Genomic DNA, 12,515 nt, shown 5'->3' with positions numbered 1-12,515 from the left:
GTAGCACAAGCAGCATTTGCATAGCAAATAACCAGTTTAAACTGTGCTTGCATATTCATGAATGCTTTTAACCCACACAACTACTCTCTGAGGAAGGGACCAGCATCCCCATTTGATAGATGAGGTAACTGAGATTCAGTGACTTGCACATTGTCATCCACTGAGAATTTAACCGGGCTCCCATATTATCACAGTGTTACCCCTGGTACTCTTTCTCCCCCAGTCCTCATTCCTGTTCCCAAATTGCCCTGGTGACATTTTTTCAGAATAGGCTTCTGGCACTTGTTCCTGGCTGCCCCAGGCTGCCAGCTTCCAGGCGCTGGAGTGAGTGCTGCTGGGCATCATGCCACCCTGCATGCAAGGCAACTATTCCGGGCGGGGGCAGCAGGATCTGAAGAGTATGTGGCTGAGTGAAGAGGGATCAAGCAGCCATTCTGAGTGCAGCCGCTCTGCCAGCATGCCCAGCAGCCCCTGACACTGCTTCCTCCAGCTACAAAAAGTGCAGCTGTTGCTATGGTGAGAGCCTGTTTGTATCCCTGCCTGGGGCCAATTGCTCCAAATCCTCTTTAGCCTTTCTCCTTTCCAGTGCGTTTCGTTCCTAGTTCTTGGCTAAGGCCTGTGGTCTGCAAATATGTAAGACAGCCGTCATGCGGCTGAGCACACAGATCCTGGGCCCATCCTTGAAGGCTTCCTGTCTTAGGTCCCTTTTAGACTTGGGGGGGGAAGCTGTAACACTTACTAAATTGTATTGTGTTTTGTTTCTCATTCTTAATACATGTTTATTTTTGAAAATTTGGAAGATATAGAAAAGTACAGAAAACCTTTATTATTCATTTAGTAAATATTTTGTGAGCATTTGCTATACACTAGGTCTTTTTTTTTTTTTTTTTTTTTTTTTAAATTTATCCGTGAGAGACATAGGCAGAGACACTGGCAGAGGGAGAAGCAGGCTCCATGCAGGGAGTCTCACGCGGGACTCGATCCCGGGTCTCCAGGATCACGCCCTGGGCTGAAGGCAGCACTAAACCACTGAGCCACCCAGGCTGCCCTACACTAGGTCTTCTATAAGATGTTTCCTTCCATTTTTAAGAAATAAGCATTTTTTGTAACATATTTGAGATCTGGCTTTTTCTTTAACTCTAAAGGTAACATGAGCATTTTCCCATGGTATTATAAAGAATATCTTGAAACATTATTTCTGTTTATCTGATTACAAAAGCAATCCATACTTGTTATAAACTTTCAAACATTTCAGAAATATGTACTAGAAAAAAAAAGAAAAGAAATATGTACTAAAATGTTACTCATATTTGAACCCTTTCCATAAGAAGTGGATAATCTCAACCATTTTTAATGGCTATATGTATTCAACTACTTCTGTGTTATATCACTTTAGATTTTCTGATTTTTCATTATTAAAAATAAAGCCTGGATGGGGGCACCTGGGTGGTGCGGTCAGTTAAGCATTAAGCTCTTCGTTTTAGCTCTGGTGGTGATGGGTTTTTGGCTTGGGTGGTGATCTCAGGGTTGTAAGATTGAGCCCTACATCAGACTCCTTGCTTGGTGTCAAGTCTCCTTGAGACTCTCTCTCTCTTTTGCCCCTCCCCACTCTCTAAAAATAAATAAATCTTTAACTATAAAGCCTAGATAAATATTTTTGCATATGGAACTTTAGAAAAATTTTTTCAGATTCCATCCATGTGGTAATTTCCCCGTTGAGAGAATTTAGGAGTTAAAAACCGGTGTGGACATTTGCATTGATTTGAATTCCTATCATTGATATATGAGCTCATCCATTTTACCATAGCTTTCTGGCATTGAATACTGTAATTAAAAGCTACAACATCAGATTTTGTTAACTACAATAACTGAATTATATATTGTTTTAATTTGCATTCCTTAGTGTCTGTTGAATTTTCCATGTTTGTTAACCAGATGTACTCTTTTGTTCAATATTTTTTTTCCTGCTTAATTATTGGGATCTTAGTAGTCTTATCAATTAGTACGAGGCCTTTATACAGCATGGTGTCTGAGGTGGAGGAAATTCTAGAGTCATTAGTGACCGATAAGGCCGGCTTCTCTGTATTCCTGTAATAAGAATTAAGAATTTGGGGCTATGAAATCAGACTACTGGGGATTAAATTTTGTAATTGTTACTTGCAGCTATGTGTCCTGACAGGTGACCCAACTGCCTCAGGTTCCTCATCTGCAAAATGAGGATAATGACAGGATTTCATGGGGCTGCTGTTACGAGGCAGTATATAAAGTTCTTGGCACAGTGCCTGGCTGGGACTAAACAGTGTGAGCTTTTGTCACCATTGCTGTTTCCCAAATAACTTGTACATAATTTTGGAATGCTTGTTCCCCTGCCCTGTCCCAGGCTATTCTCGAGCCGTCTCCTTTTGTGTCCCCACAGATCAGCCAGATGGCTGACGATACAGTTGCAGAGCTGGACAGGCATCTGGCAGTGAAGACCAAAGAACTCCTTGGATGAGAGTCCACCTGGTGCAGCGGTACTCCAGAGCCTGGTTTCTTTGGATCCCGTGGATGGCAAGTTGGTGCCTCTCTTCCCTGTCCACGCCGAAGGCTGTCATCATGCAGTTGTCACTGTGTGGCTCAACCTTCTAGAGGGACACCCAGACTTGTTCATTCTCTTCTTCCTGCTCCCTGCCCAACACATTCTGCTTTGGCCTTCTGCCTGGGTGGGCCTCCAGGAGTCCCTGCTGCCAGTGGATGGCCTCTACTCAGGGTATTTGCCCTGATCCTGACATTGCCAAGCGATCAGGACCACTGGCAGGCTCAGCACCTTATGTTTCTCATCTCAGGAGCTGCCTTTTCAATCATTTGGGCCCTGTCCCCAACTTTGATCTCTGGGCTGATTTGGGCCTTCACCTGCAACTGGATCCCTTTGCTACAGGCCCATTTTTACCTAACAGTAAAATTAAAATAAATTGGAAAAAATAACCACCACAAAGGAGTGGTCCATCTGGATTAACATTCTCTAAGGACCTGTGTATCAAGCCACCAGACAATACGTTTGCCTGGAGTCATTGTCACACCTGCTCTTTCCTCTGCCTGGACCATCCTGCCACTGCTGACCTACCTGGCCAGTCCTGTTCGTCCCTCGGGTCTCAGCTTGGGTATCACCTACTTCCGTCTTCCCCAGCCTACAACACCTGTTGTCGGCTCTTAGCACTGTCCACTGCTTTTTAGCGGAACCTTCAGTATTCTTTTTGATAATTAGTCCATAGAGCTTCACTTTCCTCAGGACTTGATATAATGCCTGGAACACAGTAGGCATTCAGATATGTTGTGAATGAATTGAACGAAGTAGCCACTCAACAATGCTGACTGCTTTTCTTTTCTTTCCATCATAGTACCATCACTCTGTCACTTTCCAATCTTGCCTTTCCCCAGGGCAATAATAGGGCCCGCCTATTATTGACAGAGGACTGGTTTGTTGTGGCTTATCTTTTGGTTAAGTATGGTTTTTTTCTTTAGTAATTACCTTTTCTTTAATAATTACCTCATTCTTTTCTTTCATTATAATGTAGCTATCCTATAGCCGTAATACAGCTAGATACAGTTCTAGGCAGTATCTTTAATCTTCATGGTAAGCTGTGAGATGTATATTATCTTCATTTTACAAATAGCAAAACAGACTTGACATCATGAGATAACTTCCCCAAAGTGACAAGCCTAGTAAGTGATAAAATGTTTCGTTATGCATGGTCAGACTCATTTTACAGAGAGGGAGGAGCTCAAGAGAGGTCAGATTTCTTGCTCAGGGTGACATAGCTCGCAAGTGGCAGAGCTGGGATTCAAACTGAGGCCTGATCTAAAGCCTGTGCTCTGCCCAATGCATCCTGCAGCCTGCATAAACATCTAGTGAGCACCCACTGTATGTCAGGTACGGTGCTGCATGCTGGGTAGACATGTAAAATAGATAAGATATGAGGGGTACATGGCACACTAGACCAAGTCTGTCTTTGAGGGGTGCATGGCACACTAGACTAAGTCATTATCCAAAATGTTCCGGGTGGAAGGTAGGAAGTTCATTCCAGTTCTGCCAGATGGCTGCTTTTAGAGAGGAACCTACTCGGGCAGCCACCAGGCCTGGCTGCAACTCCCTCGAAGCAGCATCCAGACTTCCTGCTGTCTGACTCCTCTGAGATCCTGCCCCTTGTGGGAGGTCTGCTCTTCTCCCTCTGCTGGTGCTGATGGAGCACACTGTGCACAGCCGGTGGGGGTTCAGGGTCAGAGTCAGGTAAAAAATGAAAGAAGCTAACATAGTCTCCTGGCCTGCTTACCTGTCCTCAGTCCAACCCCAGCCCTGAGTGCCATCACAGGATTGGAAGTCAGCTGGGGGTAGAACAGGGATAGAAACAGCAATCAAGGACCCTTTTTTGGAGTAAACCACATGGCGGGGCATTGCAATTGTCTTTTGTGAGTGGCCGAAATCCCCCACTCACAGCAAATGTACTTCTCAAAGATGCAGGATTTTTTAATAAACAGAGGAAATGATAAATTATGTTGTAACTCCACTCCAAAGGCATTTGGTTCTTAACAGCCAAATCCTCTGTAGTCTTTAAATAAACAAAAACTTATTTGGTGAACAGACGGGGAGGGAGGGGGATGGAAAATGAAAGATTTTCTGTACTTGGGTCCCACATGTCAATAATTTCTCTCCTGTGTGTATGTTGGCCAAAGCTGTATATCATGATAAATGAATAAAGGAAAACCTCGAGCCCAGGGCAGCCAGACGGCTCAGCAAATGGCTTTCAGCTGATTGCTCTATTTCAGTTGACATTTATCAAAGAGTTTCTCTGTTTCTCCGTGTCAGGGCTGCCATGGTGGCAGGGACCGGGGATGAGACTACCTATTTGGATCTGCTGAGTAATGAGTAATGCTGGAGCAATGCCTTCTCCGTCTCTCCTTCCTTGAACTTCTTTCTTTCAAAAGGAAAAGCTGGGATGGAAATTCCTACCTTTGGCACAAGGATTAACCACCTCCTCCGTTCAGCTCACCAGCTTTCTAAGTCTCACAAAACATGGAGGCCAGAGAACTCAAGAACTTTTGTCCTGTTTTTTTCTTGTTTTATATGCTTGTGTGCATGCGCATGTGTATGTGTGCATGTGTGTGTGTGTGTGTGTGTTGGAAGTTACAAAAGAAACTATAAAAAGTTAAAAGAGAAACTTCTCTTAAGTTCCCATTCTTACTCCTCTTTAGCAATTAGATGTGTATCCTTTCAGACCTTTGTATATACATAATTTTTAAGAAGCAGGGAAGGGAACTATTGTGTTCATATTCTGAAGCTTGCTATTTTTTTTAAAAAATCCAGCAACATATTATGGCCATCTCTTCATATGTGAACATGGAGCTGCAATTCACCCCTTTTTTGTTGCAGTGCAGTGTTCCATAATATGGATGTATCTTAACTTACTTCACTGCTACCCCTATGATATATTTTTTTTAATTATTCATGATAGTCACAGAGAGAGAGAGAGAGAGAGAGAGAGGCAGAGACACAGGCAGAGGGAGAAGCAGGCTCCATGCACCGGGAGCCTGACGTGGGATTCAATCCCGGGACTCTAGGATCACGCCCTGGGCCAAAGGCAGGCGCTAAACCGCTGCGCCACCCGGGGATCCCCAGATCTGACTTTAAAGTAGGTCCTTAATTAGTGCGCTTCAGTCCGCAAGTCTTCACTGAGTACTTACTCAGAATGCACTCAGTACTGCGCCTGGCCCCAAAGGTAATCGAAAGAGAAGCACAAAGCTCCCTTTCATAAAACAATTTACCTATGTCTAATAAAGGTGTGTTGAAAGCTGCATGGGAGGTGGCGGCACATAGTAAATGCTGAAGGGATGGTAGCTCTAAGGGAGACAGGAAAGGGTTATATTTACATACTAAGTTTTCCATATTCTAATTTTTGGCCTTTTGATGAGTCTGGGACTGGAAGTGGGGTGTTTCAGTCTTGTTATTAGCATTCCTATTTCTTCTTGCACTTCCTATAATTTCTCCTGGATGACTTGCTGGGTTGTCCGATGCCCAGAGAGCTTGGCTCTTCTCGTCTTCATCTCAGTGCTTGGAGTCTGAGTTCTTGTCCTCTCTCAAGATCACAGCCCCTGCTTGCTTTTTGTTCACATTTGTTTGATGTATCTTTCCCATTCCTTTATTTGTAGGTTTCTAAATCACTGCTTTAGGTGTGCTTTCTGTTTTGGAGCTAGGTTTTATGATCCATTCTGAAACTCCTTTTAAAAATTATCTTTACGGGGCACCTGGGTGGCTCAGTCGGTGGTTAAGCGTCTGCCTTGGGCTGGGGTCATAATCTCGGGGAATAGCCACTCAGCACAATGTTCTCCAGGTCCATCCATGTTGTCGCAGGTGTGAGAATTTCTTTCCTTTCTAAGGCTTTTTTTCTCCCCCTGAAGATTTTATTTATTTATTCACGAGAGACAGAGAGAGAGAGGCAGAGACACCGCAGAGGGAGAAGCAGGCTCCATGCAGGGAGCCCGATGCGGGACTCAATCCCAGGACCCCAGGATCACGCCCTGAGCCAAAAGCAGATGCTTAAGCACTGAGCCACCCGGGTGTCCGGCTGACTCCTTTTCTTTTAGGAGGTGGCCTAAACTCATTCAAATGTATTGATAATACTGAAATGTTTAGTAGAACCCTACGGTTACTCTTTTTTGCATGCAGTATTAATATTAGGTATTTTGGTGTCTAAACCCTTAGCAGATGAGGGGTTGGATGTTAGGTTGAGGAGGAGGATTGCTTCTGCCCAGAGGAGGTTCACTGCTTGTTGAATGAACAAAGAAGTAGCGGTCCCTGTCCCTCACGTTCCTCTGTTCTGGTCTTTAATTCATCACATGCTGTTAGCTCAAGCTGAGACAGAGCCTTCATCACACCCTGTCTTCTGCTCCACACCCTTCGATGGCTCCCTGTTGCCTGCTGAGCTGTGTACAGACTTCACCGGGGTGTGCAGTGACTTCTGCCGTCTAAGCCTCTGGATCTCTAGCGGTGATACGCCTCTCCCAACTACCCCAAGGCAACTAGTGCTTAAGCTCAATGCTATTATTACCTTTTCTGAATTTTTGTCCTGCTTTCCTCCACTTCCGTGTCTTGTCTCCTTTGGCTGTTTGCTTGCTACACGCTGCCTTAGATCGCCGTCCCACCCAATAGGCAAAATTTGTCCAGCCGCCACAGCTCTCCTTGCACTGATTCGTTTCTGTATCTTGATGTTTCTCCTGATTCCTAAATGTGTGTGTGCCCACTGACCTACATATACCTCTAGCACCCCAAACTCAGCAGGCGCCATCTGGAAAACGTGTCCCCGCCAGGCCTGCTCACTCCCCTGCGTTGCCTCCTGGAAATGCCCTTGCTGTCCAAGCAAGTGCCAAACCAAGACCTTGGGAGCCACCTGTCACCTCCCTCTCCTTCACATGGTCCTCTGGGAAGTCACCAACCTGTCAGTTGTACCTTTGAAGTGCTCTCCTCCCTAACACATCCTCGAGTGGTATGGACCGGGTAACAGAAGTGCCAAATGTTTCAGGCTGGCTCTGCCTGTGTCTTGGGCCTTCCTCGGAGACAGTACACCACAGGCCCGAGATACGCCTTGTATGAATCCCTGAAAAGAAGGTTCTCTGCTCTTTTAATCTTTGCATCCCATGACTAGCACAGTGCTTGGCTCAGAGCAGCTGTGAAGGAAATACTTGCCCAATTGTCCAGGGCCTGCCTGGGCCTTGAATACAAATGAAGTCAACTCAACATCAGTAACCCAGAGTTTCCCTAATTATTCTCACCTGCTCACTCAGACCTCCAACCTCATCTTGCAGAATCGGCCTCCAGAATTTCTTAGCATCTAAAGGCTGCCTCCCGTGGTGTCCCTGATCACCTGGCGTCCACCCTGCTCCTCTGCTGTCCAGGTTCTCCCTTGCTGGCATCTGCAGTTGTGAATGCCACCTGGAGCTTCGCCTTCACTCCCATTGGAAGTGTCTGTCGGTGACTGGAGTGTTGGCTGCTGGGCTTGGGTCACCCAAACATGCTGGGTGGGCTCCTGAAGATGCAAGGGAAGGTCTCTTCCCTAGTGCCAGGCCACCCTTGGCCCCTGCAGAGCAGAATTGCTGGGGTCCAAGGCCCTAAGGCTGCCTCATAGGCTGGTACCCGCCCCCCAAATTGTGGGGCACAGCCTGTCCCCTGCCCCTGCCCTGAGGTGGCTTGGGGTGCATGAGCCTTCTCTCCCAGGCTCTAGCCTCAGCCCAATTGCCCCCTTTGGTGATGATGATGATGATGATGATGATGATGATGACAATGATAGTGGTTAACAGTCCTGGACCTTCGCTAGGTATGAGGCAGCTCTAGGATGCTAGTTATTAATTGCTCATTTTATAAATGAGGGAAGTGAGGCACAGGGAGGGGTTAAATTGCTCAGAGACACACAGGACCAGCAGAAGACACAAAATGCAGGGCGTCTGGTGTCTGACTCCCAGTCAAGCAGCTTCAGAAGTTCTTTCAGCAAACCGGCCCCACAAGGTGTAGGAGGTGCCTGCGAGCTATGGTCTTGTCTCAATCTTGCCCTTTGTTTTGTTTGTTTCTTAAAGATTTATTTATTTATTTATTTATTTATTTATTTATTTATTTATTTATTTATTTATGAGAGACACACAGAGAGAGAGGCAGAGACACAGGCAGAGGGAGAAGCAGGCTCCATACAGGGAGCCTGACATGGGACTCAATCCAGGGTCTCCAGGATCACGCCCTGGGCTGCAGGCGGCGCTAAACTGCTGAGCCACCGGGGCTGCCCCAATCTAAGTACCCCAAGTAAAGGTCACTCCATTTCCCTGTGGGTACAGTGAGGGGCTGCACAACTGGGCCGGTCCCTGACAACATCTTCTCCTATTTGGGGGCAGAATAAGTAAAATACAGACAAGGTTGCAAATGTTTTCAGAAAATTAAATTTATTGAATGTAAAGAGCAATCCTGTATTGTTAGATCTTGCTCTTTATACTTTTACTTTTGGTGTTAAATGTTCTTTCTATCACAAATCATGAGAAGTTGGTGATTCTAAAAGAAAAAAAAATCCCATTTAGAAAGATAAACGGTCGCCTTCTGTTGGTCACCTCTGTTCTTTGGGGTTTTTTTCTTTTTTTCTTTTTAACTTCAAGGATGTATGAATCCCAAAGTCTGGTAGCTGTGGGACCTCCAGCCTACTCCTACGCTGAGGTCCTGAGGCTGTCCTCCAGGGGAAGCCAGAGCTGTCACCAGGGAGCAGGCAACAGAAGGAAGTAGTCTGACCTGTGTGGGAGTTGGGGACCCTGTGGATGAGCAAGTCCTGGGGGTGGGGCCGGGGTTGGATACAGGACAATAGTCAATCAAGAGGATTCAGAGACACACAGGGAGGAGGGACGGGGTCGAGAGAGCAGAGACAGAGACAGAAACAGAGAGGGAGAGAGGGAGGGACACAAAGGCCAGAGGGAGAAAGAGGCAGAATCAGAAACAAAGACACACATGCACACACACAAGTACGGAGTGGGCAAGTAGTGACGGAGACAGAAACCCAGGGTGACAGTCTCACTGTCACCCGGAGAGACATTCCAAGACCCCTAGAGAGAGATGCTGAGACAGAGACAGAGACACAGGGAGATAAATACATGCGAAGGGAGAAACGCCAGATTTCTGGATTTCCGGGGAGAGGAACACAGTTAAGGGATAGAGAGGAGGAAGGGAAGGAAAGAGGAGGAAGAGAGACAGAGACAGCGGGTGAGCGAGCACAGCAGCGCGGGAAGGGACACACGCAAACAAGTGGGGGACAGAATGAAGCAGAGGGAGGCATGGGGGGTACCAGCCCCGCCGGGGTGGGGGTGGCCGCAGGGCCCAGGGTGTGGGTGGAGGAAGAGGCGGCAGCAGCCAGGCCAGGGCTGCAGGGACCAGATAAGGATGGTGGCCAAAGGAAGGCGGGGAAGGAAAGACATTTACACCCCCCCAGGGGAGAGAGCCAGGGAGGCTGCCCCAGGTCCAGAGAACAATGGGTACTTGACTTCAGTGGGTCATTAATGAGACAATTAATGGAAAGAGTAACAGAGGCCTCCCCAGGGAGGATTTGGAGGGTGGATAAATGGAATTATTGTGGAGGGCGGTTCTAAGTGGGGGAAGGCCTGTCCCCACCCCCCCAGATGTCCAGCGTGCCAGCGCAGATTCCTGGCCCGGGGTTCAGGGCCTCCCTCAGCAATCGCACACATGCCTGATGCTCCCTCCTCGGACACCCTGGACCCCTGCCAGCCCCCAAATGCACCCCCCACATTTCCTATCCCCATGCCTTTGCTGCCATCACTTCCTCTACCTGGAATGTCAGCCCTTGATGATCTCCATCCATGGAAACCCTGCCCACTCCGGGGGTAAATCAGCGTGGTGCTTCCACGGGACGCTGCGTGTTGGAATAAGAAGAGAGCCCCTGAAACACAAAAGGCAGTGGAAGAGCAAGCAGAGTCGTAGGTACAATGTGACGCCCTTACGTAAACTAGCATGACACACACACAAAGTAATTTTAAAAATTATTCCTGACTCTATTTTCCATTATACATATATTTTTAAGGGGGGGGTGTGTGAAGCGATACTTGCCAAATTCATAATGGTGATTGCCACTGGGGATGGGGGGGAAGAGTGTAAAGGTACCTGAAATCATCTCATGTATGTGGATAGAAATGAAAACTCTACAAGTGTGAATTTGGGCTTGTGAAAATAGGAACGGTTGGTTATTCCTTTGTTTTCTGGTTTTGTTTAAATTTTTTTTTTTCCCAGAGAAAGAGAGACATCCTAGCTATACTCCAGAGCCAGCTCAGTGCCACTTCCTACAAGAAGCCTTCCAGAAATCCATCCACCAGTCAGATGTGGTCTCCCCTTTTGCTGGTATCCGCCTCTCAGGGCTCAAAGCGCTTTCCCTCTTGTGTTTCCCTTTGTGATGTTCGTGGACTGACTTCCCGACTGGACAGGAGCCCCCCAGCAGACAGGGACTTCCGGCCCCAGGCCCACACAGAGGCAGTACCCAGCTAGGGGGTGTCCGTAGACTGGGTCAAGCTCTCCCATCCACCGCCGTAGGAGGCAAATCACCAAGGCTCTGATGACATCATAGCTCCGATACCCACAACCAATTTTGGGGGAGAGAGGAGTAGGCTCCTGAAATTCAAAGCATTCCTTTCAGAATGGGACCTTGGGGGTGGCAGCTGCTACTCAGAAATGTTTAGGAGGTCTTGTTTGCTGACCAGGAAATCACCTGGTCCTAGTTTGCTGGTGTTTGTAGCACCATTGCTGATAACTAAGCCGAAGCTTGAGTCCCAGCCGAGTCCCATCTCCCCTCCCTAGTGAGGCAGAGACATGTAGCTCCTCCCACCCAAATATACCCTTTAAAAGAATCCCTGAATTCCCCTGGCCCCCAGTGAGTCCCAGTTGCTGGTAAAACGGAGCTGTTGTGGAGGCCAAAGCAGGAAGAGGAACCAGGTCCTTGCCTGCCCATCCAGGCAGGCATGGCCCAGCCCTAACTGCAGCCCCATCTCCTGAGCATCTATTCACTCCGTGCTCTGCCCTGAGCTACGGCATCTGATTTGGCTCTCACAGAGCCCCTGTTTTATGGGTGAGGACTCTGAGTCTAGACGATTTGCTCAGGGTCACCGGATGGCCCTAAGTGTTGGGACTGGGACCACGGTCTGAGCTGTTAGGTGGAGGAGGGTGTGTCTCTGGTGTGGGCAGTGGGGAAACATGGCTCTCCTGACTTGTAGGCAACTCCCCTATCTCCCTGTGTGTTTGTTTTTGAAGGTAGTTTCCTGGAATTCCAATGTACAGGGGGGTCTAATGTGGGCGACAGCCCAGGAGGACCCTTGTGTGCCAGTCTAAACCCTGCCCCGCACAGGAAGGAGCCAGTAGCTGGGGGGAGACTGAGGCACAGAGAGAGACCAAGTCACTCATAAACAGAAGAACAAGTGGGTGGCAGAGCTGGACATGAGCTCCAGCCTCCTCACAGCTTCCAGCTCCCCCGGCCACGTACAGAGCAGGGCAGACTTCACCTGGGGCCTTGCAGTCCACTGGGCATTGTGGTGTCATGATGTCTTCACAGGACATAGAACTGAGAGTTTGGGGACCAGGGATGGGACTTAGAGATCATCTTGCTTGGCTCTCTCTTGGCAGCGATGAGGAACTCGGGGCCTAAAGAAAGCAAATGACTCACAAGGCCTTTTTGATGTCAGGAAGTCCAAGCCAAAAAAAGCAGCCTCATGATCCACAGAATCCCTTGGATTCTCAGAAGCTACTGACTCCAACTTTAGAACTTGTTTTAATAATAGGTAACCTGGTAGGCAAGCCCAGAGCAGATTGGGAACCATAAATCAGGATGTGGGGAAGGGTGGCTCACACTCAGCTGTAGGTTGAATGCTAAGTGCGTGCCTGCGTGAATGAATGAATGAGTGAGTGAGTGAATGAGTGCATGAGGGAATGGCTGCCTCCCACCTGGTTTCCCTTCCTCCGC

The 12,515-nt window shown here is 47.7% G+C and overlaps 1 protein-coding gene and 1 long non-coding RNA gene across 5 annotated transcripts in view; one reads left to right on the top strand and one right to left on the bottom strand.

The window, feature by feature from the left end:
• MRRF (mitochondrial ribosome recycling factor) overlaps positions 1-4,789 on the top strand; it is a 58,026-nt gene extending 53,237 nt beyond the window's left edge. For 2 of the 4 annotated variants that reach the window (XR_005365022.1, XR_005365021.1), the window contains exons 8-9: positions 267-516; positions 2,417-4,789. Coding sequence is in view for 2 of the 4 variants with exons in the window: in XM_038549455.1 (XP_038405383.1) it covers positions 2,417-2,494 (78 nt within the window). In the remaining 2 variants the exon portion in view is untranslated. The remainder of the gene's footprint in view (positions 1-266; positions 517-2,416) is intronic. The other 2 variants (XM_038549455.1, XM_038549454.1) reach the window with 1 other exon arrangement.
• A 4,191-nt stretch (positions 4,790-8,980) lies between these two features.
• LOC119873381 lies at positions 8,981-12,267 on the bottom strand. Its single transcript, XR_005365020.1, has 3 exons — positions 11,043-12,267; positions 10,341-10,451; positions 8,981-9,064 (listed from the first exon to the last, which is right to left on the bottom strand). It is a non-coding gene; the product is annotated as an uncharacterized LOC119873381 (long non-coding RNA).
• Between the last annotated feature and the right edge of the window lie 248 nt (positions 12,268-12,515).

This window comes from Canis lupus, chromosome 9 (assembly GCF_011100685.1).
Source record: "Canis lupus familiaris isolate Mischka breed German Shepherd chromosome 9, alternate assembly UU_Cfam_GSD_1.0, whole genome shotgun sequence".
In the NCBI taxonomy this organism is placed as follows: domain Eukaryota; kingdom Metazoa; phylum Chordata; class Mammalia; order Carnivora; family Canidae; genus Canis; species Canis lupus.
This window is presented reverse-complemented; position numbering and strand designations above follow the sequence as displayed.